This window comes from Solea solea, chromosome 16, assembly GCF_958295425.1.
Source record: "Solea solea chromosome 16, fSolSol10.1, whole genome shotgun sequence".
Taxonomy (NCBI): domain Eukaryota; kingdom Metazoa; phylum Chordata; class Actinopteri; order Pleuronectiformes; family Soleidae; genus Solea; species Solea solea.
The window spans coordinates 25504213-25528878 of record NC_081149.1 but is presented as its reverse complement, the minus strand read 5'-3'; the positions used below and the strand labels follow the sequence as shown (position 1 = coordinate 25528878).

General features: G+C 48.3%; 5 protein-coding genes across 9 annotated transcripts; 2 read left to right on the top strand and 3 right to left on the bottom strand.

Annotated features, from left to right (window-relative positions):
• Nucleotides 1-7: 7 nt before the first annotated feature.
• Nucleotides 8-2956, bottom strand: utp18 (UTP18 small subunit processome component). Of its 2 annotated transcripts, none has more exons than XM_058654055.1 (13): nt 2738-2956; nt 2337-2491; nt 2157-2252; nt 1951-2027; nt 1767-1861; nt 1566-1691; nt 1315-1489; nt 1140-1240; nt 944-1034; nt 737-863; nt 491-665; nt 272-414; nt 8-158 (listed from the first exon to the last, which is right to left on the bottom strand). In XM_058654055.1, exons 1-13 carry the CDS (start codon nt 2954-2956, stop codon nt 134-136), a joined length of 1605 nt encoding a protein of 534 aa, XP_058510038.1. In that variant the 3' UTR covers nt 8-133. The 2 variants fall into 2 exon arrangements, with proteins under 2 accessions (XP_058510038.1, XP_058510040.1); XM_058654057.1 differs by having other exon boundaries at nt 2337-2485.
• On the top strand, nt 2950-13584 carry si:dkey-225f5.4 (uncharacterized). Of its 2 annotated transcripts, none has more exons than XM_058654079.1 (9): nt 2950-3040; nt 9854-9950; nt 11308-11431; nt 11541-11698; nt 11801-11943; nt 12440-12614; nt 12709-12848; nt 12922-13084; nt 13210-13584. In XM_058654079.1, exons 2-9 carry the CDS (start codon nt 9933-9935, stop codon nt 13270-13272), a joined length of 984 nt encoding a protein of 327 aa, XP_058510062.1. In that variant the 5' UTR covers nt 2950-3040; nt 9854-9932; the 3' UTR covers nt 13273-13584. The 2 variants fall into 2 exon arrangements, with proteins under 2 accessions (XP_058510062.1, XP_058510061.1); XM_058654078.1 differs by lacking the exon at nt 2950-3040 and adding an exon at nt 9553-9648.
• On the bottom strand, nt 3233-9490 carry LOC131475798 (WAS/WASL-interacting protein family member 2-like). The gene is made up of 8 exons (XM_058654132.1): nt 9220-9490; nt 8896-8998; nt 7550-7826; nt 5502-5576; nt 4797-5420; nt 4475-4693; nt 4222-4323; nt 3233-4121 (listed from the first exon to the last, which is right to left on the bottom strand). Exons 2-8 carry the CDS (start codon nt 8962-8964, stop codon nt 4081-4083), a joined length of 1407 nt encoding a protein of 468 aa, XP_058510115.1. The 5' UTR covers nt 8965-8998; nt 9220-9490; the 3' UTR covers nt 3233-4080.
• A 334-nt stretch (nt 13585-13918) lies between the features above and the next one.
• Nucleotides 13919-15892, bottom strand: LOC131475773 (uncharacterized). The gene is made up of 2 exons (XM_058654091.1): nt 15788-15892; nt 13919-15075 (listed from the first exon to the last, which is right to left on the bottom strand). The coding sequence occupies exon 2, from the start codon at nt 15043-15045 to the stop codon at nt 14122-14124; it is 924 nt and encodes a 307-aa protein (XP_058510074.1). The 5' UTR covers nt 15046-15075; nt 15788-15892; the 3' UTR covers nt 13919-14121.
• A 553-nt stretch (nt 15893-16445) lies between these two features.
• med15 (mediator complex subunit 15) lies at nt 16446-24610 on the top strand. Of its 3 annotated transcripts, none has more exons than XM_058654032.1 (17): nt 16446-16602; nt 17229-17316; nt 17473-17524; nt 17633-17659; nt 17820-17957; nt 18155-18420; nt 18752-19171; nt 20465-20584; nt 20778-20930; nt 21018-21136; nt 22547-22674; nt 22750-22884; nt 22969-23032; nt 23125-23191; nt 23651-23808; nt 23882-24147; nt 24268-24610. In XM_058654032.1, exons 1-17 carry the CDS (start codon nt 16535-16537, stop codon nt 24402-24404), a joined length of 2406 nt encoding a protein of 801 aa, XP_058510015.1. In that variant the 5' UTR covers nt 16446-16534; the 3' UTR covers nt 24405-24610. The 3 variants fall into 3 exon arrangements, with proteins under 3 accessions (XP_058510015.1, XP_058510018.1, XP_058510016.1); XM_058654033.1 differs by having other exon boundaries at nt 16447-16602; nt 20468-20584; XM_058654035.1 differs by lacking the exon at nt 17820-17957.
• Nucleotides 24611-24666: the final 56 nt, after the last annotated feature.

Sequence of the window (24666 nt, the reverse complement as noted above, 5' to 3'; positions counted from 1 at the left end):
CCTCTGCTGGTGGTTATTTGTCAGACTTTTATTGTTTGAGACAAAAAAAATCAAGAGTTTTAAAAACAAAAACTGTCGCCATGGCAACCACATCGCTCTTCACTCACTAAACTCGTCGATGACGAGTTTCTCCTCAGAATTCTTTGTAATGCAGTAACCTACACACACACACACACACAGTGGAAGAAGAAAGAATGCCAAAGATCAAACTTTGTTTATAAAGCAGTGTAACATGCTAACATTAGCAGGTTGGTGGCGTGATTGGCCTCACCTGAAGAGGGGGGCGTGTCCTTTGTTGTTAGCCAATGAGAAGAAGCCGCTGTGTGGAGAGAAGTCAAGGCTGGAAACTCGAAACATTGACTTGTTCTTAGCGACGGGGAAGTTAGAGAAGACACTCAGGCTGGACAGATGGACCTGAGGGGACAGAACCAGGACCTCACAACCTGCACAGAGTCGGGGCATCATAGCAGGGGGCGTGTCTATGACTCACCAGCCGTACGGCCTCGTCCTCAGCTCGGGAGGCGATGGCCAGAATCTCGGAGGAGGGGTTAAAGGTCAGGGAGGTGGCAGAGGTCAGCAGGTTCTTCACAGCCTTCACAGGCTTTGGATTGGCTGAATTTAGACACGCCTCCTGAGAGTAGATGTTGACCACGCCCGACTGAGACCTGAAACGGACCGAACATTCACATCAGCGGCCGTCGGCCAATCACGGAGTGCGACAATGGGCGTGGCTTACCCGCAGGCCAGGTAGCGCCCGTCAGGAGACGCAGCGATGGACGTCCCCCTCACGCAGCCGTCGTCCGAGAAGACGCTCACACACCGAGACGCTCTGCGCACGTCATACATATACACCTGCCCCTGCTCTACACACACACACACACACACACACAGTGTCACACAACTGATGTCATGTCAGGTGTGACATCACACACTCTGCTCTCACCTGATTGGACAAAGACTTTGCTGCCGTCGCGTGTGAAGGTGACGCCGCTGACATCACCGTTGACCTTTATACTGTCAGTGACCTCTTTAGTCTGAGGGGGAGAGACACAGACAGACAGGCGTGTGTAAAGCTACAGTACGTAACATGTGTTGTAAAGGGGGGGCGGAGACTTTACGGTGGTGGTTTTCATGGTTACCTTGAGTGTGAGGAAATGCAGGTAGCCACGGGTTCCAGTGAGCAGCAGAGCGCCTCCTTCAGGACAAACTGAGAACTCTTTGACTCTGGCTTCATTCAGACCTGAAACAGGAAGTGACAGATGTTTACTCTGACAGTCAAACTCCCTCCTGACCGCTGGCTGACCCCAAGCTGACCTCTGACCGCGTGCACCGGTGTCACACGTCCCTCCATCATGTCGTAAACGTAGAACATCTTGTTCTTCAGACTCGTGGCAATGACGGCGGTGCCGTCGGCGCTGAAAGCGGCTCTGTGGACTGGGAAGCGCTCCAGGTGGACGCTCTGGATCTTTGGGTTGGTCTTTCCGTCCACCTGATCAGCAGACCAAAGCGGTCACATGATCAGACGAGCGGTCACATGATCAGACGACATGACTGGACGTTCCTACCTGAAAGAGCGACAGGGATTGGTCGAGTCCAGCCGTCAGGACGACCTGAGCGGACGGGTGGAAGTGAACGCTGGTCAGTCTGTCGTCTGACGGGCGAGCGCTGTTGGCATGGAGACACTTCTTCATCTAAAAGGCGGGAAAATAAAACATGGTCGTCGTCTTCATCACAACACTCAGACGTTCAGTGTCGCACTCACTGACCCTCAGGACGCCACAGGGCAGACGATCTGAACACGCCACAAAGTTTCCTGTCCTCGTTAGCAGGTCATGCTCATCATCATCATCTTCATCATCAGCTTTAGGAACACACACACACACACACACAGATGTTCACATTTGTCACACGTTTAAAGAATATACAGCTTCATGAGAATCCTCTTCATACCACTCGTCCTCGTCTTCCTCGTCTTCCTCTCGCTGCTCTCTGCCCAGAATGGTGTTCCTCCCATCACCCTAACAAACCTGACACACAACAACCACAACATACCAAGTGAGTGTGTGTGTCTGAGCGTGTGTGTGTGTGAGCTTGCGTCCGTGTGTGTGTGTGTGAGCGAGTGAGAGTCCGTGTGTGTGTGAGCGTGTGTCACTCACTGCTCCTTCATCCTCTGCTGCAACTTCTGATTGGACATGGACGCCTCAGCTCCGCCCCTCACCAGCTGCCTACGGTAACGATGTGTCATGTCCACACTGAAAGAGAAACACACCTGAGTGCTGCTGTGACTCCGCCCACAATCACAGCCCTCCACCTGTCTCTCACACACACATACTCACTCTTCCTCTAGCTCGTCATCCTCATCCACCCAGACACCCTTCCTCGCCATTCCCTGCTGCTGCTGATGATGATGATGATCCTCGTTGTCAGGTGATTCTTCATCTTTATCCTCGGCCACAGCAGCTCCAGTTGGCTCCTCCTCTTCTTCCTTCTCCTCAATGACAGGAAGTGACGTTTTAAACACAGCCGCTCGGGTGACTTTCTGACTTCACCAAACTTACCACTACCAATAAATGCTTAAGTGATAAAGAACAGTAAAACAGGTGAGCCGGATTGAACAGAAATCACTAACGAATACAACGGTGTATTCACGAGGCTCTGCCGCGCAGGAACACATGCGCTCACGTAACAAAAACTTTAAATCGACACTTTTACGAGTGGAGTCTGGTGAGAGCGTCACCTCCAGCAGCCTGTGCAGCAGCTCGTCCTCGGTCCCGAACACCAGCTCCTCCAGCAGCTTCACGCCGCTGTCCCGCTGCCCCAGCGCTGCCACACTCTCCGCGTTCCTCCGCCGCTTCACCTCCTCCTTCTCCGGGTCAAACCTGCCGGGCTTCGCTCTCTTCATGGCCGCTTCTCGGCGCTCCGTCCGCGGCAGCGGAATCACGTTACTGTCCGCCATCGTGTTGATTTCGAGCTGAACGGAAACAACGAGGACCGAGCGTGTACTTCCGGAAATATGACCTCTGAACCGGAAGAATGAAAGGTACGCCGCCAAGTGTTCGGAGACGGGACTGTAGCATAGATGGACTCTAATGATTGAATCATATTTTCTTTCTTTTTTACTTTGAGAGTGTGTGGTGATAAAGTTATGAAACATGTCTAATAATGATGTCAGAGTCAAACGATGGTCTTCATGACGAAGGACAGAACCTGAACAGTAAAGACAAACAGGAAGTGATGCAACAGGAAGCAGTTTATTGTGTTCATGCAGTTGTTAAGGCAAAAATCAAAAAACAACGAAACGATTTAAACTTTTGTTCTTTCGTAATAAAATTCAAACAAAACAACAGAGGTGAAGTGAGGTTACATGACTTTGATTCATTAACAACGCCATGTAAAAATACAGTGGGCGTGGCTAAAGATGGTCATGGCCGACTTCAAACCAACAGTTGCTAATGTTTCTGTAACCATGACGACGATATACTGCGAGCAGACAAGTTTACAAAGCAACATACCCAAAATGCAGTTCAGCAACAAGGCGTCACAACCAATCACAGGACAGGGTTCAGGGACCAATCACAGGACAGGGTTCAGGGACGTCACAAGTTCATTTTCTTCAGGTTTCTCTCGTCACCAAACTTGTTTTCAAAACATCACAACTTTATTTTTGACGCTGTTTGATGCTACGACGCTAACATTTATGGCACAATTACGACGTTTATTAACACGACTAATATTTCTGCAACATCCAACTTTAATGTTCACAAAGAAAATATCAGAATCTTTAAATATAGTTTCACCTGAAAATCACTCAGAAACGCTGTTTACAGTAAGACCAGGTCCAGACTCGGATCCAGGTCTAGAACCAGATCCTGACCTGGATCCAGGTCTGACTTTGTGTTAAGGTGCATCTGTCCCACACATTTAGTTGAGAACATGGTTAGCTTAGCATAGAGACAGATGATAGGCGGTGGTGGTGGTGGGGGCGTGGCTTCTGTGCTCACAGCGATGTCACTGGTTTAAAGCTAACGTAGCAACTGAACTCACTCCTCTGCTTCGTGTGTGCGTGAGTGTGTTCATGCATCACCTCCCAACAGGAGGAAGGGGTGGAGCTCCTCTCGTCACTGAAGAAACAAAGACAAAACTCTTATCACAGTTTCACATCTGTGTGTGTGTGTGTGTGTGTGTGTGTGTGTGTGTGTGTGTGTGTGTGTGTGTGTGTACCTCTGTTGGCTCTGCTCGGGTAGATCTTAGTAAAATGTCTGACGTCATCAGGAGGCGGGAAATCGTCCAGTGGATGAAACGAATACTTGGATTCGAAGTCGTCTGCAGGAGGGCGGAGTCACATGATCACACAATTACGGGACAGTACACAGACTGTGCTAACACTAAACAATAATATCACTATTTCAGCTTCACTAATAAATTAATCAATAACAGCTGCTGTGTTCTGATTGGACAAGATGTGACGACTCACCCACAAATGAACGAGAGATGGAGGGGCAGGGGGCGTGTCCGTTACGGAGAGGAGGCGGGGGAGGAGCAGCAGGAGTGCGGGTGGGCGGGGGAGGAGGTTTTCCTCTGGTGGGGGGGTCAGAGGAGAGAGAGGGGCTACCAAGTATCCTATAAGGTGGAGGCGGAGGAGGCGGGGCTTCTCTTGTCCCTGCCTTCGAGGTCGATGACAGACCAGGAGGAGCTGAGGAGAGATCAATACATGTTACGATTGAAGTGATCAGGATCCTCCCATAATGCACCTCATGCATGATGACATCACTGTGACATCAGAGCTTAACTCTCACCTGCTCCTCGACCTGCAGTCTCTCTGACTGGGGGCGGCGGCCTGTTGGCACCCTGTTGGGAGGGGGTGGGCGAGGCTGGGGGAGGAGGCGGGGCGGGGCCTCGGGTGGGTGTGTGGCCTCCAGGTGAAGGGGCGGGCCTCTTGTTGCTGAGGGAGTTGTGACGATGCGGCAGCTCGGGCGCTGCTTCGCCACCACTTCCTGTCAGACCGTTGGTGATGTGGTAATGCTGAGGGGGCGGGGCCAGCGTGGAGGGAGGCGTGTAAGGGGCGGGGTTAGCTCCTGAGATGGGAGGACGTCTGTTGTTGCCAGGAGATGGGGGGGGTTTTGAGGGGAGGGGCGGGGTGCTGTTTGGTGTGGGTGGGAGCGGCTTCTCTCTGTAGGAGGAGGCGGAGGTGGGAGGGGAGGGGGCGTTGCCACGGCGACAGAAAGGGGGAGGAGGGGCAGAGGAAGCATGCTTCGTGCCAGTGGAGGGGGGGGAGGGAGAAAGGAGCAAAGGACGCTGGGAGTGACTGGTCTCCAAGGGCGATGATGCCTGAGGGGAGGAGTCATTAGTGTTGTTGTGGTGATGACGGGGAGGGCGGGGCGCAGCGGCTCTGGTGGAGGGCGGACGTCCAGGTGGGACATCTGCAAATAAATAATGTTACAGGTCATTTAAAAACTTAAAATCAAAGAATCAAACAGTGATCACATGACACAACTCTGCACCTGGAAATGGCTGCAGTTTGGGAACTCCACCCACAGTGGCTCCTCCTACTGTTGCTACTCTGCCTCTTTTAGGCTCTGAGAACCACAACCATTGGACAGGTGAGCAAGTGCTCCCCCTCCTGAGGGCTAGATGTCACTACAGTACACAGTCACAGCGATGACATCACACAACAGAAGGCGGGACCCAGGTAATGTCAGGTGACTACATCAAAAACTGCTGGAGGAAATGAGATGAGATGAAAACACACGACAACAGTTTTCACTCACTTTCATTCACAAGTCTGTATTTTACTGAAATGAAGAGTCCTGTTGGGAAGTGCGCCACCTGCTGCTCATGTCACACTTTTTAGTGTGGACAAACAAGAGACTTTTAAAACTACAGTGGCATTTTAACGGGTTCAAAATGCCTTATTTTGAAAACGTTTGCGACATTGCGTCTCGTGTTGTTCAGATCTAGAACGATCGTAAATTCCACTGAGGCGGGATTTTGCGTACGCTCCACAGTAACGACATGTGAGTGCTGCCCCCTGCAGGTTAGACTGATGTGACTGACATGAAGTCTGTGTTTTCTGAACACTGACCCCTGCTGGTGAGTCAATGGTTGGATTTCGTTTATTCCCTGTGAAGAGGAGGCGTGGCCGACCGGTGATCTCTGACCCTCAGCTCCCTGCAGACAGCCTGGAGTCTGAGAGAAGAGCTGTCTCATTCCAGGGTGTGGATCCTGGATAGTGTGGATAGTGTGGATTTGTTGTCTGGATGTTGTCAAAATGCGTCACTGCCGTCGGCGTGTCCCAGCTGCCACACGAATTGTCGTCTCCATGTTTGAGGGAGACATTTGTGTGTCCTTCACAGTGGAGGACATCCCAGAAATCTTTGCATGCCAGTTTTTATTATTATTATATTATTATTATTATTATTATTATCATTATTATTATTATTTAATTATTGATCATTTTGAAGCTTTTTATCAGTCTTTTCTGCTGATTCTTCATTTTATTGAATGATTAAAGAGAATAAGTTGCAACAGGTGAATAATCGATAATTATAATATTGTTGTAGAAATAAAGTTAATACATTTCCAGGTTAAAAACATTAACAATAGTTTGTCTCAGTGTGAGAAACATGACATTTACTAAAATAATATTAACTGTGTTAAAACATAAACCCTATTTTAAATGTCTTTATTTTACGTCACATGTGTGTAAATTATGGGAGGTTTCAGTTGATTAGAGCTTAAAGGCGACATAGAATGCTTGTATCACACATATATGTTAGTTATGGAGGTCTACTTACATATATTAACTTGTTTTCATGATTAAAAACCTCCTAATCGCTGCAAACGAGCCGATCAAAATATCTCCCCACTGACGCTCTCTTTAGCCTCGCTGTCTCAGACCAAAACCACACCCCCAGAACGTGGACTGTGTTGTGATTGGCCAGCCAATGAGAGCTTTCCTACTGTCCTGTGATTGGCCAGGTACCTGGAAGTGACATAATAGATAGGCCAGCTCTCAGGTACACAGCTCCCCCTCTGGCACGGTGGATGCTCTGCATCTCAGCAGCTACAACGAGAGTAGTTCTTCTTCTTCTGCGGTTGAATGTACGCAACCGGATGTGCCCGGACTAGTGCCGCACCAGGAGGCGCTACGGTGGTGAGAGGAGTGGTGAGGATTTCTGATGACGACATCAAATTAAGGAAGTGCCGATCCGCTTTGCAGAGCCCAGGAAAACAATACAACACTATTTTCTCAGCAGTGGCTGAACTGTTTGTTCTGAAACTTTAGGCTTTCATAAACGAGGTCATGACGCAGATACACACACACAAACGCAGCGTTAATTGGAGCTTCCGGTCTATGTGGGCTTTAAATCAACAGTCTGTGATTCAGGACTTTGAACTGTAGAGGGCAGCATTTAGACGTCTCATTTCAACAGTGCAGGACGTCTGTCTCCTCCTGAATGTGCAGCCGAGGGAGTCGTCTCCTCCCTCGGCTGCACACTTCACAGGACCCAGACCCTGAATTGAGACACAGCTAAGGTGAATGTCTTACTCTCCAGGGACGTCTTGTTGTGCTGCTCCTCAGACGGCGCCCCCTGCTGTTTGGGCTGGCTCTGCTGCTGGTGCAGGTATTGGAATAAGCGAATGTATGGGTGCTCTGTGGTTGGTGTTTGGCTCTTTGGTGTTTGAGTCTTACTGTCGAGCAGCGGAGCGCTGCGGTCGTTCACCACCGACACCTTCCTCAACTCGGTACCTTTACAGATGTCAGACAGCAGGGCGCCACGACCTTTGACCTCCTCCCTGGTCAGCTGTGGAGGGCTGGTGTTGGCCTGAGAACGACACAGAGGGTGAGACTGGTGACCACCGGTGACCACTGGTCACTGTGTCACGTTTTTACACATGAACACTAGATAATGACCTCAGAATAATAACCAGGACAGCACTGTGTTTCTCTAACAACTAATCCTGGATTAATCCTGACATAAAGACTCTCCTTAAGGAGCAGTTTTTAGGTCAGCAAACAAGGAGGAGCTAAAGACTGTACAGAAGGAGCTGAGGAGAAAGATCATGTGGAGGAATGAAGGACCGCTACAGGAGGAAGATGGACAATCAGCTGCAGCAGAATAAAGTCGATCTCTGACCACAAGGGACCAGAGCTAATGACCTCAATTTATTCAGTCTCCCCCGACCCAGCCGGCCCTGCTGCAACCCTTTCATCTGCATCACCACTGTTCAACCTCCAGCACCCTCCCACAAACAACGCACCCCCTACAATCTGTCCTTCACACCTGACCAGGTGAGAAAAGAGCTCAAGAAGATCAAGGTAAGGAAGACTGCAGGTCCTGACGGCATCAGTTCCAGGCTCCTCAGATCCTGTGCAGGATTATGGGGATCATCTTCACCATGAACCTGAAACTGGGGAGAGTATCACAGACCTGGAAGACCTCAACAGCTACAGGCCGGTGGACGAAGATCCTGGTTTCATCTTCACCCTATGGCGAGACCAGCGATGGACCCCAGACCAGCATTGGGGTGGATGACGCTGTCATGGATTTGCAGGACAGAGCTCTTTCTCACCTGGTGAAGTCTGGGAGCTCTGTGAGGATCATGTTTGATTTCTCCACAGTCGGCACTTTAGAACATGCACGCTGGAATGGACCCTCACCTCACATCCTGGATTGTGGACTATTTGACCAATTGATCCCAGTATGTGAGGATTGGGGATTATTTGTCAGACGTGGCTGCAGATTATTACAGATTATTATTTATTATCTTTGCCACTGTCACACTGAGGGCCTAATGAAGGACGCTGGCTAAGCCCCGCCCCCTGAGCTCACACACTGTGGAGGTGAACGTTACATTAACATTAGTGTACCGTGTGTGAGAGAGGCTCCTCACCTGGCTGAAGGTGGGGGGAGGTGGGGGGCCCCCTGGTGGAGGAGGAGGTGGTGGGGCAGGGATGGACATCCTGCTGTTGACAGAACCCACACACACGATCACTCTGAAACACACAAACACAACATGGTTAACACTGGACCAGGTCCAGAACCAAGTCCACTACATGTAGACCACATCAGACAAGGTCGAGATGCTTCCTTTAAGACACATACACGCGCACACACCAGAGTTAGCAGAGCTAGCTAAGTCTGTTAGCTGTGTGTTAGCATTTAGCAGCGGTGTGTGTGTGTGTACGCGCGCTCGCAGTGAAATTATAAAGTTTACCTGAATAACGTCACCGTTTTGCCGCGGACTTTCTCATTCTGCTGAGTGTGTGTGTGTGTGTGTGTGTGATTACTGTTAGCTCAGCTGTTAGCCGTTAGCTTCTCTGCTGCAGAGATTACTCCTCAGTTACGTCAGGTCACGTGACCTGAGGACTTACGCACTTTGCGCAGCTGTGTGTGTGTGTGTGTGTATGTGTGTCATTAACAAAACACGCTGTTTTTTGTTTATGATGAATTTTGATTGTATTACTTTTATGGGTGTCGTTGTTTCTGTTGTGCTTTATTTTTTCAATCATGTTGTTCTTCGAAGACACTCAGAATAAAGTTTTCTTTAAAAAAACTAAGAAAATAGCGTGTGCATGACGTCACGGAGCGAGCTGACCAATCAGAGGACAGGTGACGGCGGTTTGAAAGCGGGAATGGCTGAAGCGTAAGTCCGACAAAATACGACAGTTTAAACATTAAATTAAGCTTTTATAAATGTGTAGTGAATGTTCACACATCAGACCGACACTTTACGTCAGACGTGTCCAAATACGCGACAATCAGCCGAGCTGACGGTCGCTTTTGAAAGCTAAATGAAGCTAAAGCTAACGCTGTCTGCCTGTGTCTGTTTGTGTGTGTGTGTGTGTCAGTGTGTTGCAGCGCTGTGACCCGGTTCTGTTGGACCACTGTGGAGACTCTGAACATCCAGACTTTGCTGAAGCAGCCCGGATGGTTCTCTACCTCACAGTCAGTAACCAGGTTTAAATTAACGTCAGTGACCAGGTTTACATTAACGTCAGTGACCAGGTTTACATTAACGTCAGTGACCAGGTTTAAATTAACGTCAGTGACCAGGTTTACATTAACGTCAGTAACCAGGTTTAAATTAACGTCAGTGACCAGGTTTACATTAACGTCAGTGACCAGGTTTAAATTAACGTCAGTAACCAGGTTTACATTAACGTCAGTGACCAGGTTTACATTAACGTCAGTGACCAGGTTTAAATTAACGTCAGTAACCAGGTTTACATTAACGTCAGTGACCAGGGTTACATTAACGTCAGTGACCAGGTTTAAATTAACGTCAGTGACCAGGTTTACATTAACGTCAGTGACCAGGTTTAAATTAACGTCAGTGACCAGGTTTAAATTAACGTCAGTGACAAGGTTTACATTAACGTCAGTGGCCAGGTTTAAATTAACGTCATTGACCAGGTTTACATTAACGTCAGTGACCAGGTTTAAATTAACTTCAGTGACCAGGTTTACATTAACGTCAGTGACCAGGTTTAAATTAACGTCAGTGACCAGGTTTACATTAACGTCATTAACCAGGTTTAAATTAACGTCAGTGACCAGGTTTACATTAACGTCATTAACCAGGTTTAAATTAACGTCATTGACCAGGTTTACATTAACGTCAGTGACCAGGTTTAAATTAACGTCAGTGACCAGGTTTACATTAACGTCAGTGACCAGGTTTAAATTAACGTCAGTGACCAGGTTTAAATTAACGTCAGTGACCAGGTTTACATTAACGTCAGTAACCAGGTTTAAATTAACGTCAGTGACCAGGTTTACATTAACGTCAGTGACCAGGTTTACATTAACGTCAGTGACCAGGTTTAAATTAACGTCAGTGACCAGGTTTACATTAACGTCAGTGACCAGGTTTAAATTAACGTCAGTGACCAGGTTTACATTAACGTCATTAACCAGGTTTAAATTAACGTCATTGACCAGGTTTACATTAACGTCAGTGACCAGGTTTAAATTAACTTCAGTGACCAGGTTTAAATTAACGTCAGTGACCAGGTTTACATTAACGTCATTAACCAGGTTTAAATTAACGTCATTGACCAGGTTTACATTAACGTCAGTGACCAGGTTTAAATTAACTTCAGTGACCAGGTTTACATTAACGTCAGTGACCAGGTTTACATTAACGTCATTAACCAGGTTTAAATTAACGTCATTGACCAGGTTTACATTAACGTCAGTGACCAGGTTTAATTTATTAATTACTTTATCGCATGTTCACATTTATACATGACATGTGAACACTTATAATAAATGATGTGTGTGTGTGTGTGTGTGTGTGTAGGACAGTCGTCGTGTTCAGAAAGTGTTGTGGCGTCAGCTGTTTGTCTTGGACTCAATGGTGTCTCTTCTGGAAGGTCTGGAGTCTGTCCAACAACTGCTGACTCAGGCCTGTCCCACACAGCCTGGTATGCACTCACTACACACTCGCTACACACTCGGTACACGCTCAGTACACACTCGGTACAAAACACCTCACTGTGTGTGTGTGTGTGTGTTTGTGTGTGTGTGGATCAGAGGGCGGGGCTCGGAGCAGGTGGAAGTACCTGAAGGAGCAGAACAGGTCTGTGGTGGAGGAGACGGAGAATCTGCTCAGATCTTTACAGGACAGAGTTCAACACATCCACAACAGACGACACACACTCACACAAGTCATGCAGCAGCTACACAACAAGGTGTGTATACACACACACAAATGATGCAGCAGCTACACAACAAGGTGTGTATACACACTCACACACAACATCATCTTTGTCTCCTCTCCTTGTCTCCTTCAGAGGCAGCACTGTGAACAGCTGGAGGCATCACTGTTGAAGGCCCAGAATGCACTGCAGTTGTGTGATCGTCAGCTGACTAAGTTGAGGGTGGAGTCTGAAGCAGTGCTCGGTCAGCTGATCAGCTGGCAGCAAGTTAGAGACGGGTAAGGGACTTCCTGTTCACAGACTCTACTTCCTGTTCCCTGACGTGACTTCCTGTTCAGACTCTGGCCCTTTCTCAATACTCAAGTACGCAAGCTTATCACCTCCGACAAACGTCGCTGCCAAACTATAAATACGTCAGATCTTAATACACAAACCACATGTTTGAATTCTAAATGACTCATTTCTCTCTTAAAAACGTTCCGGGACAGTGAAAAATATTTATTTCAGGTTCATATTTGTATTATCTGCTGCTGTGTTCCGCCGAAATGCATTCTGGGATACATGGCTTTCTCAAGTACGCTTAAGTCACCACCTGATGCATACTTGGTAAAAATGGGCGGAGCGAGAACACTTCCGTGTTTGAGAACCGTTCTCACTGTTCGCTCACTTGAGAATTGGAACAGCACTTGGACTGAGGCTGATGACGTGTTCACAAGTACGGATATTGAGAAATGGCCCATGACTTCCTGTTCACAGACTCTACTTCCTGTTCAGGTTGCAGGTTCGTGTCTCTGCTGCACAGAACGTCATGCAGGTCGAGCTGCTGTCCATCAACCAATTAGAGCTCTGTGTGGCGCTGAGGCCACGCCCCTGCTCTGTGTCATCCAGAGAGCTGGACCCACTGATGCTGTCAATCATCTGGAGTTCAGATGACCACTTCAGACTGAAGGTGAGGACGCTGGACGTCTCCTCTCTCCTCACCTCCTTGTCTCCTCTCTCCTCACCTACTTGTCTCCTCTCTCCTCACCTCCTTGTCTCCTCAGGTGAGTGACAGCATGTCCGGCCTGGTAGAGAGTTGTGTGTGTGGCCGTCGTTGGGAGGTGAGCGCCGCCCTGCTGGAGGTGATGCAGTGTTACGTGGGTCAGACTGAGCTGTTGTCAGAGATTCAAACCCTGAGGTCCAGGTAAGACAATGAAGGAGACACATGTTGGACAGCTGTGTCTCCTGTGTCTCATGTGTCTCTTGTGTTGGTCCAGTTTTGCCATCGACTGGCGTCCCGCTCAGCGTCTGCTGGTCTACCTTAAGTCTGCAGTGATAGTGTGCCACGTAGAGGTGGAGGAGGGATATCCACACAGTGGACAAGTTCACCTGCTGAGTGTACGCAGAGACGGAAAACCTGTGGACACCAGTGGACTGAAGGTAAGAGACAAACTTCCTGTGATTTTACAACATCCTGTTTCTCATTTTTATTCTGAAAATCTCTATCAGAAAATAATAATGCAACTTCACTAATCTGTCCCTCTCTCTCTGTCCCTCTCTCTCAGGCTCATAAACCTCTCTCTCTCACCAGCTTGTTGGTCACCCTCTGTTCTTCCCCTCTCATCTGACATGTCTCATGTGTCCACTAGAGGTCACTCTCATTGTATGAGTGTGTACATGTAAATATGTAACTGTTCCTGGCTCCGCCTGCTGCCTCCTGATTGGTTGTGTGGATACTGTGCAGTTGACCAATCAAGAATCAAGAAGTTTTATTGTCATTATGAGGACATAATGAAAGTCCTCATAATGAAAGACTCCCGGCTTGAGGTACAAATCAGAGGTCAGAGTGAAAATATGACCTTTTGACCTTCTTGTGGTCCATGTGGCTCCGCCCCCTCTCTGTTTTGTTATAAGTTTCTAATAAACTGATCAAAGGTTAACTCTGACACTGTATTGATTATTATATCACGACTTATTGTTCGTCACAGAGAACATGTATCTTTTTTGAAAGGATAACAACTAAAACTTTAAGATGACACTAAACATATATTTTATTTTGAAAGGATAACTAAACCTTTAAGACAACACTAAACATATTTTAATTTGAAAGGATAACAACCAAAACTTTAAGATAACACTAAACATATTTTAATTTGAAAGGATATTTAAAACTTTAAGAAAACACAAAACATCTATTTTATTTTGAAAGGATAACTAAAAACTTTAAGATAACACTAAACATGTATTTATTTTGAAAGGATAACAAACAAAAGATAAAACAAAAACATGCATTTTATTTTGAAAGGATAACAACTAAAACTAAAGATGACACAAAACATGTCTTTGGTGTGGGACAGTGAGTGGCTTCCTGCAGTAACAAACACTACAGGTCAGGGTTAGTGGATTAGTGAGTTAGTGGGTTATCCTTCCACACTTCAACATCCACAACTGTCCCTTTAAAAGCTCCTCTCGCTCTCTCACTCGACCCTGAATTTGCCTTCCTGATGAACCAGTCCGTGCAGGTTCTGCTCTACGTCTCTGAAGTACTGCTTGATGGCGCTCTCCTGTCGGCCATACCTGTGCTCGTAAAAGGCTTTCAAATGCGTGTCGTAGTCGCCGTCATCAAACAAATGAGGAACTGAATCTTCATCCACCAGAAACTGAGTAGCAGGCTGCATGGAGAAAGCTTCCATTTCACTATTCATCTTACACCAACACTTGCTCTCGATCATGACTCTGTGCTGCTTTAACACTTGGTCCACTTCTTTCTGGTAAATGGTCAGGTATCGAGTGACTGGATCATAGTTGGAGATTCCTCCGAGTCTCACCAGGTGGATCATCATTTGGATGTGGAAGGCCACTCCGTTGACCCAGGCCCTCACGGCCTGAGACGAAATCTGTTTCTCTGCCAACATGGAGTTCTTCAGCGTGGTGAGCGCGGCGCTCAGCTCCACCTCGTTCCGGCCGATGTTACTCCTGAGCTTGTCTCCATCGTCAATGTACGCCCTGCACCTCTTCAGGCACTCGTCCACCAGGTTCCAGACCGTGTTGGCCTTTTGGTCTGCAAACACCTTCTCCAGGGCTTTTTGTGTGCCATCAGGAGAAGCTGAGAGGATGTCAATGGTGATGGCCACAGACAGGGCTCCCAGTCCAGCCAGTTTGGGATCCAGGACGAGACCGGCGAGCACCTCGGCTAACCTCTTGATCCAGTCTGCGGTGGGGAAACTTTGTGACTTCCTCTTCTCAAAGTGTCCCTTCAGTTTCTTTGAAGATTCAAGACCGCAGAACATCACAATGTTCTTGTCCACTGTGAGGTCCGGACCGTCCTTCACGTACTGCAGAAAGATGTCCATTTCACTCCGCATAGACCCCCTCATCTCCTCACTATGAAAATTACCCATGATGCTGCCTTCAGGGTCCAACGTTCAACTCTGTAACAAACAAAACATCATTTCATCAGAGTGACCTCAGTGAAGACCCAAACATGGGAGGACAGCACAAGAACCCGCGCTTCTCTGTGGCTGCTCCTGGTTCTAGTAGAGGATTTAAAGGATGATAAACCACTCATTTATTTATTATTATTCACATGTCTCTGTCTGTCTGATGGATGCCACGACTCTTACACATCGCAATAAAAGCACGTAAAAATAAACATCAATTATCGTCAGAGTCTGAACCGACGCTGAACTTAGCATCCGGACAGACATGAGGACAGAATGAATCCTGAGCTGCAGCTAAATTTAAAACAGTAGGATGACTCGGCAATCTAGTGTCGCACAAACACCAGACGAAAAAGGAAAAGTCTGTCTCCAGGCCCTCGGCCTTGTCAAGGGACTGTGGGCGTCTCCTCGTGAAATGAACTGGACTGAACTGGACTGATCGAGTGAACGTGACATAAACTAAAACACAACAACATGAACTAAAACACAACTAAAACACAACAACATGAACTAAAACACAACAACATGAACTAAAACACAACTAAAACACAACAACATGAACTAAAACACAACAAGATGAACTAAAACACAACTAAAACACAACAACATGAACTAAAACAAAAGTAAAACACAACACAACACAAATATAAATGTTACTGCAAATGACATCATATTAATATTAAAATCTGTCTCGCTGACTTACCCTTGCAGTTGCAGATATACTGTGGCCTCCTGTCTGCCACTCCTGTCCTGTCTGTTTCCAAGCTGATAGTGACGGCGGGAATCACGTGTACATTCACGGGAAACCGCCAGAGCCAATCAGAGAGCGATAATTATGTAAGAGGCGCGACCGTTAACTCTTTGTACCATAATCTTTGCCTAAACACTGCAAACCACGGTGTATGATAGCGATAACCCTGGGGCCGGTTTCAGAAAGCAGGTTCAACAAACTCTGAGTTCAAACCTTAACTCATTTTAATCCAGTTGAGCAGAAATATTAACACATGTCAGTGTGTTAATATAAAATAAAAAAATAAAAACCCCTGAAACAAATAAATAGTCCCCTTGCAAATAAACTGTATATTTCTTTAGAAGAATTGAACCTTTCCTAAACCCCTTGTTTGGTTGTTTATTTTTATTTTCTTTTATTTATTTTTCTATTTTTCACTTTTCATTCTTTCCTTCATTTTAAATGTGTTGTTTGTTTGTTTAAAATTGTGTCACGGTTATAATTCCTTCTTATTGGTTCTTATAGGAGTTGTGATTGGTTTTGTTTTTATGTGAGTTTGTCATCATTCTTATGTTAATAAAGCTTTTTATTTTTTTAAAGAAAAAAAGTTAGACCTACTTGGAAGGCGGAGCAAAGAGCCGCCATTTTGTTTGGAGCGGAAGAAGGAAGAGCAGAAGAAAAACAATCACGTTGGTGGAAAAACGCAGAATCCGTTCGGTCATGGAAGTCCCGGGACCGGACAGTGACTGGAGGAGTCCACAGTTCCGGCAGAAGGTCGTCGCTCAGATGTGAGACGTTCATCTTTGACCTTAAAGAGTTCCCTCTTCATCTTTAGCAGCCAGACCCATAAGCTAAGCTAAGCTAATGTTGCGCGTCTGGGAAAAAGCGTCACCTCCTGCCCGGTGTTTGTGTTAGCACGGGTCAGGGGTCAGGGCAGAGTTAGCACGGCTTTTAGAACGTGTTTCATGACACACTGATGACTGTAGTACCACTAACTAACACTAATACTAGTACTTACTAACACACGTTATAACTCATGATGATCTCATCATGTAGGAGCAACATTTGATCCGGATTAAACTGAACAACAATAAGAGTTTTGATTTGATTTGTAATGTTTTTGTTAGACTTAAAACACAGAAATCATGATTTCATTATCATCATCAGCATTATTATTATTTAGTTCTTTAGTGAAGTGGTCAGCACACTGGCCTGCACAGAGAAGGGTTAGGGTTTGTGACCCGGTCAGAACAAGCTGTCTCTGTGTGTGTGTGTGTGTGGGAGATGAGAGGATGAATTGTCTCACGTCATCTGTTTGTCTGTCCACGCTCATCTGGTGGGAGGAGCTAAGCTAAGAAGTGAATATTGTAACCATGTGGTGATGGTTAATATTCATTCATGTGTTCACTTCCAGAGATGAGGCCATGAGAAAAGCAGGAACTGCACACAACAAGTCCAGCAACGACATGGAGAACCACGTGTATGTCAAAGCCAAGTCCAGAGTAAGTGCTGTCAGCGCCACCTGCTGCTGAGAACCACTCACTCTCCCACACCAAAGTCCAGAGAGGAAACCTCACACTGGTTCTGTGTCACACTGGTTCAGCATCAGCAGGTCATGAATGTTCTTTAATGAAAGTCTTTGTGTTTTCTTTATTTAGGAGGAATATTTATCTCTGGTGGCGAGACTGATTATACACTTCAGAGACATCCGTATGTATTTGACCTGAACATGTGTGTGTGTGTGTGTCTGTGTCCGTTGGTGAGCTGGACACTACTATAATTATGACTGATCAATGAACAATATTGTGTTGTTTACAGAGAAGAAGAACATGGGCGGTGGTCCTGGTAAGTAGGTTTTTGTTGTTGTTGTCTTCTCATGTTTTTCTTTGCTGTTTTTCTGCCCCCTGCTGGACCTGACCTGTCACTACCACACTCATGGTGTGTTCATTATCTCTGCTGTGCATGTCGGAGCTGCGTTACATGATCTGTTGTCTACCTTTGCTAGATCCCATGAATACCCTGACTAACCTGACGGGGGTAGGAGGGGGCATGGGGCCCCGCCCTCCTGGTGCTCCAGTGGGTGGCATGGGGATGCAGATAGGTCAGCATGCCATGGCAGGTGTGGCTGGAAACCCACAAGCCAGTGAGTGTGTTTCCTCTGTGCTGTGTGTTTGCTGGAGCTGAGTCTGTGCCGCAGGCTGAGTCTGTGCAGCTGAGTCTTGCATTTTCTTTGCCTTGGCACGTTGTGTGTGTTTTAGCCTCCAGAACTCTTCATTAGTCTGGTTCAGAGCCATTGGTGGACCGGGTCAGTTGTTCATTTGCTTCTCACTCCCTGTGTAGTCGGGGTTCCAGGTCAGATGCCGATGCAGCAGATGGTGCAGGTGCAGTCGCAGCAGCAGCAGCAGACAATCCAGTTTCAACAGTTCCAGCAGCAGCAGCAGCAGCAGCAGAATGCTGCCATCCAGCAGCAGTTCCAGGTGCAGCAGCAGCTAAGGGTGCAACAGCAGCTGCAGCAACAGCACCACCAGAATCAGCAGCTCCAGCAGCAGCAACAGCAGCAACAGCAACAGAACCAGCAGCAACAACCGAACCAACAGCAGAACCAGGTACACATGCATGATAACATGCTAACACCACATGTAACACTGTAAAACACAGGGAGCGCTTTAACACAATCTCCTTCTGAGCTGACCAGACAGACAACTGACCAGACAGACAACTGACCAATCAAGAGCATAGAAGAAGACAGAAAAAGGTTGGTTTAGACCACATCATCAAACATGATTAAGACCACATGTTTGATGATGACAACAACAACGACACAGATAGAGGCGGAACTATGATATCATCTTTGTATTTGCCGTTTACACAGAAACACAACACTCTGGTACCTTCTGGTAAAGAAACTATGTGAACTCCTTACTCCTGTGCCTGCAGATGCACCAGACAAGGATTCAGCAGCAGCAAATGGTGCAGCTGCAGCTCCAGCAGCAGCAGCAGCAGCAGCATGCCCAAGCTCAAGCTCAAGCTCAAGCCCAAGCCCAAGCCCAAGCTCAAGCTCAAGCCCAAGCCCAAGCCCAAGCTCAGGCTCAGGCCCAAGCCCAAGCCCAAGCCCAAGCTCAAGCTCAGGCTCAGTCCATCCAGCAAATGGTTCAGCAGCAGCAGCAGCAGCAGGTGGTTCAGGGTCAGCCAGGGCAGATGCCTCCTCACTCTCAGCAGCAACAGCAGCAGCCTGGCATGGTTCCTCAGTCTATGTCTGGACAAATGACGTCTGCTCAGCACATTCCCATCAGCACACTGAGTCAGCAGCAGCAGCAGCAGCAGCAGCAACAGCAGCTCAAGATCCAGGCGTTCCAGGTGAGACTGAGTTCACTGATGACATGGTTCACATCACAGTGATGTGAGAGGAAGATGAAAACAAACATCTGTAAATCTAAAAGCTTTGGTGAGGACCAAAGCAGAACATGAATGTAAAGTGTAGAGAAGCAACTAACACGGACATCAACAGTCTGAATAACTGTCTTTATCCTGGGTTATTGTGGCGTTAACAAGGCTGTTAAACTGCTTTACTAATTTACACAACTAGTCAGTAGTAGTAGTCCGTGTCAACGCTAACGCTGTGTTCAGTTTCAATGCTGCGCTCAGTGTCAACGCTAACGTTGCGTTCAGTGTCAACGCTAACGCTGTTATCAGTTTCAAAGCTAACGCTGCGTTTAGTTTCAACGCTAACGCTGCGATCAGTTTCAACGCTAACGCTGCGTTCAGTGTCAGCGTTAACGCTGCGTTCAGTGTCAGCGCTAATGCTGTGTTCAGTGTCAACGTTAACGCTGTCATCAGTTTCAACGCTAACGCTGCGATCAGTTTCAACGCTAACGCTGCGATCAGTGTCAACGCTAACGCTGTGTTCAGTGTCAACGCTAACGCTGTGTTCAGTGTCAACGCTAACGCTGCGTTCAGTGTCAACGCTAACGCTGCGAACAGTTTCAATGCTAACGCTGCGTTCAGTTTCAACGCTAACGCTGTGTTCAGTGTCAACGCTAACGCTGCGTTCAGTGTCAACGCTAACGCTGCGTTCAGTGTCAACGCTAACGCTGTGTTCAGTGTCAACGCTAACGCTGCCTTCAGTTTCAACGCTAACGCTGCGTTCAGTGTCAACACTAATGCTGTGATCAGTGTCAACACTAACGCTGTGATCAGTGTCAACGCTAACGCTGCGTTCAGTTTCAACGCTAATGCTGCATTCAGTGTCAACGCTAACGCTGTGTTCAGTGTCAATGCTTACGCTAACGCTGCGATCAGTGTCAACGCTAACGCTGCGATCAGTGTCAACGCTAACGCTGTGTTCAGTGTCAACGCTAACGCTGTGTTCAGTGTCAACGCTAACGCTGCGTTCAGTGTCAACGCTAACGCTGCGAACAGTTTCAATGCTAACGCTGCGTTCAGTTTCAACGCTAACGCTGTGTTCAGTGTCAACGCTAACGCTCCGTTCAGTGTCAATACTAACGCTGTGATCAGTGTCAACGCTAACGCTGCGATCAGTTTAAACGCTAACGCTGTGTTCAAAAAGGTGTAAAAGGTAAGATGTTATATTTCTGTCAATAAAATCTCATGCAGACATGCTCATCCATCCTGTGTGTGCGTGTGTGTAAGCAGGCCCGTGCAGCCCTACAGCAGCAGCAGCAGCAGGTCCAGCAGGCGCAGCAGGCAGCACAACAAGCCCAGCAGGTGGCAGCACAGGCTCAGCTCAACGCAGCTGGTGGACCTGGACAGGTGAGACTGCAGGCTCCGCCCACTCAGGCCCTTTCTGTGTGAACAATCTGGGACTGTGACTCAACACATCAGGATCACACCCAGCTGACCACAGTGCTGTGCGTTAAATCATACAAATACACCTGCTCACACCTGTGTGTGTGTGTTTGTGTGTGTGTGTGTGTGTCTCACCTGTTGTTTCTTAATTTTAAAGTTGGTTCGTCCTGGGATGCCCATTCCTAACCGTCTACCTCGAGCTACACTCAATCCCTCCATCCCTCCTCCAAATGCAGCCGCTGCAGCAGCAGCAGCAGCCGCTGCCGCCGCTGCTGCCACGGCAACAAGTGGACAAACAATGACGCAGCAGGTATTTATCTCGAGTGTGACCACAACTTGACCTTAATCACATGTGATTATGTCTCCGCCTCTGAGTGTCTCCTCTGTCCAATTACAGGTGCAGCAGCATTCAATGATGTCATCGCCGTCACCTGTGCAGGTTCAAACACCGCAGTCTATGCCTCCTCCTCCACAGCCATCGCCCCAGCCCCCGACCTCACAGCCAAACTCAGCCAGGTAACCTCTCCTTAGCCAAGTAACTTCCCCTCAGCCAGGTAACCTCCCCTCAGCCAGGTAACCTCCCCTCAGCCAGGTACCCTCCCCTCAGCCAGGTAACTTCCCCTCAGCCAGGTAACCTCTCCTCAGCCAGGTAACTTCCCCTCAGCCAGGTAACCTCTCCTCAGCCAGGTACCCTCCCCTCAGCCAGGTAACTTCCCCTCAGCCAGGTAACTTCCCCTCAGCCAGGTACCCTCCCCTCAGCCAGGTAACTTCCCCTCAGCCAGGTAACTTCCCCTCAGCCAGGTACCCTCCCCTCAGCCAGGTAACTTCCCCTCAGCCAGGTACCCTCCCCTCAGCCAGGTACCCTCCCCTCAGCCAGGTAACTTCCCCTCAGCCAGGTAACCTCTCCTCAGCCAGGTAACTTCCCCTCAGCCAGGTAACTTCCCCTCAGCCAGGTAGCTTCCCCTCAGCCAGGTAACCTCTCCTCAGCCAGGTAACTTTCCCTCAGCCAGGTACCCTCCCCTCAGCCAGGTAACTTCCCCTCAGCCAGGTAACTTCCCCTCAGCCAGGTATCCTCTCCTCAGCCAGGTAACTTCCCCTCAGCCAGGTAACTTCCCCTCAGCCAGGTAGCTTCTCCTCAGCCAGGTAACTTCTCCTCAGCCAGGTAACCTCTCCTCAGCCAGGTACCCTCCCCTCAGCCAGGTAACTTCCCCTCAGCCAGGTAACCTCTCCTCAGCCAGGTATCCTCTCCTCAGCCAGGTAGCTTCTCCTCAGCCAGGTAACCTCTCCTCAGCCAGGTAACCTCTCCTCAGCCAGGTAACTTCCCCTCAGCCAGGTAGCTTCTCCTCAGCCAGGTAACCTCCCCTCAGCCAGGTAACTTTCCCTCAGCCAGGTAACTTCTCCTCAGCCAGGTAACCTCTCCTCAGCCAGGTAACCTCTCCTCAGCCAGGTAACTTCCCCTCAGCCAGGTAACTTCCCCTCAGCCAGGTAGCTTCTCCTCAGCCAGGTACCCTCCCCTCAGCCAGGTAACTTCCCCTCAGCCAGGTAACTTCCCCTCAGCCAGGTAACCTCTCCTCAGCCAGGTATCCTCTCCTCAGCCAGGTAGCTTCTCCTCAGCCAGGTACCTCCTCAGCCAGGTAACTTCCCCTCAGCCAGGTAACTTCTCCTCAGCCAGGTACCCTCCCCTCAGCCAGGTAACTTCCCCTCAGCCAGGTAACTTCCCCTCAGCCAGGTAACCTCTCCTCAGCCAGGTATCCTCTCCTCAGCCAGGTAGCTTCTCCTCAGCCAGGTAACCTCTCCTCAGCCAGGTAACCTCTCCTCAGCCAGGTAACTTCTCCTCAGCCAGGTAACCTCTCCTCAGCCAGGTAACTTCCCCTCAGCCAGGTAACTTCCTCATGTTTTAAAACATTTTCCGGGTGTTCTCTCCAGCTCAGGTCCCACACCATCACCAGGTGGTTTCCAACCTAGCCCCTCCCCTCAGCCCTCACAGAGCCCTGCCACAGCCCGAACCCCTCAGAACTATGGGGTGCCCTCACCTGGACCACTCAACACGCCAGGTATGCTCACTCATTAGCACTCACTTTTGAGAACTGTGTGTCTGATCTGTCCTGTGTGTCTCACCTGTGTCTCAGGTAACCCCGGCTCAGTGATGAGTCCAGCTGGAGCGTCGTCTCTGGAGGATCAACAGTACATGGAGAAGCTCAAACAGTTGTCCAAATACATCGAGCCTCTGCGCAGAATGATCAATAAGATCGACAAAAATGAAGGTCGGCCTCCAAACTAATGACAACAGAACTCGTCAATCAGTCCGTGATCAATAACCGTCAGATCTATGATTTGTTTGTCTTCAGACAGAAAAAAGGACCTGAGTAAAATGAAGAGTCTGCTGAACATCCTGACTGATCCAAACACGAGGTAACTGATTCACCTGAACACACCTTGATTCACCTGAACGCACCACGATGCATCATAATTCACTTGCTCTGTTCCTGCCCTCTGACCTGCAGGTGTCCTCTGAGGACACTCCAGAAATGTGAGATAGCGTTAGAGAAGCTGAAGAACGACATGGCTGTGGTGAGAAACTCTAGTGTCTTCTTCTTATTATTATTATTATTATTATTATTATTATTGTGCCTGCTGAAAACGTGCAGTTTGATCAGGAACGGTGTGCTATGACTTTTCTCACATACTGTTCACATGAATGGGAAAGGGTCGGAAAAAACGATGGAGCCACCTTGGAGCGCCACAGTGTCGTTAAACGTGGTTCAAACTTTAAACGGATCACAAGACTTGTCAAAACTATGTCGAGGGTTTGATACATATTCAGTTTTTTAAACAATCGCAGTTTTTTTTTTTGGGAACGTTTTCAAATTTAGAATGAGTGTGTATTAGAGTGACACATCAAAGTACAAACTCTTTCTCTCACTGTCCCACACCAAAGTTCAGAGGTCGTTACCTCAGACAGTAACAGTATAACAACAGTCTTACTGTGATTTAATAAAAACATTTGTTTTCTTGTTGTTGGTCGTTCAGCCGACGCCCCCTCCCCCCCCGGTGGCCACCAAACAGCAGTATCTGTGTCAACCTCTGCTGGACGTGGTCATGGCCAACATCCGCTCCCCCGTCTTTAACCACTCCCTTTACCGAACCTTTGCCCCCACCATGACCGCCATCCACGGACCGGCCATCACGTAAGTGTCAGCAGAGGGCGGGGTTTCCTTTAGAGGACGCACAGCGCTCACTGAGCTGTCCTCTGTCCCTCAGCGGTCCCAGCGTCTCCGGTCGGAAGAGGAAGCACGAAGACGACGAGCGACAGATTATTCCTAACGTCCTGCAGGGGGAGGTGGCACGTCTGGACGTCAAGTTCCTGGTCAACCTGGATCCTTCGCACTGCAGCAACAACGGCACGGTTCACCTGGTCTGCAAACTGGACGACAAGAACCTGCCCAGTGTCCCCCCGCTGCAGCTCAGCGTCCCTGTGGACTACCCTGAGCAGAGTCCGCACTGGGCTGACGACTCACAGCAGTACGGTGAGACACTAAGCCCCCGTGTCTCCGGCTGGCTCTCGGCAGCAGGGGGCGCTCACAGCACATACAATCATTACTGAATCAACAGATTTTATTTTGAAAGGGTGTGTCTTCTCGTCTCAGGTGCAAACAGCTTCCTGCAGAGCGTCCACAAGAACATGACGTCCAAACTTCTGCAGCTTCCTGACAAACACTCTGTGACGGAGCTGCTCAACACGTGGGCCCAGAGCGTCCGCCAGGCCTGTCTGTCGGCCGCCTGAGGCCCCGCCCACTCCACACACACACACTGGTGATGCGTTCAGGGACTCTCTGCGTGTCACTTGTGTGCTCGTTAGCGCCCCCCTGAGTATGTGATATGAACTATTATTTCCTGTTCCCTGAACGCTTCACCGCTCGCAGTCACTTAAATTTTTATTTTCAGTCTGAAAAAAAAAACTTTTTTTCTAAATAAAAAGCTTTGAAGTCACTTTTACCATGTTCTCAATTTCAGCCACCAGGGGGCGTCGTACTCAGGAGTTCTCA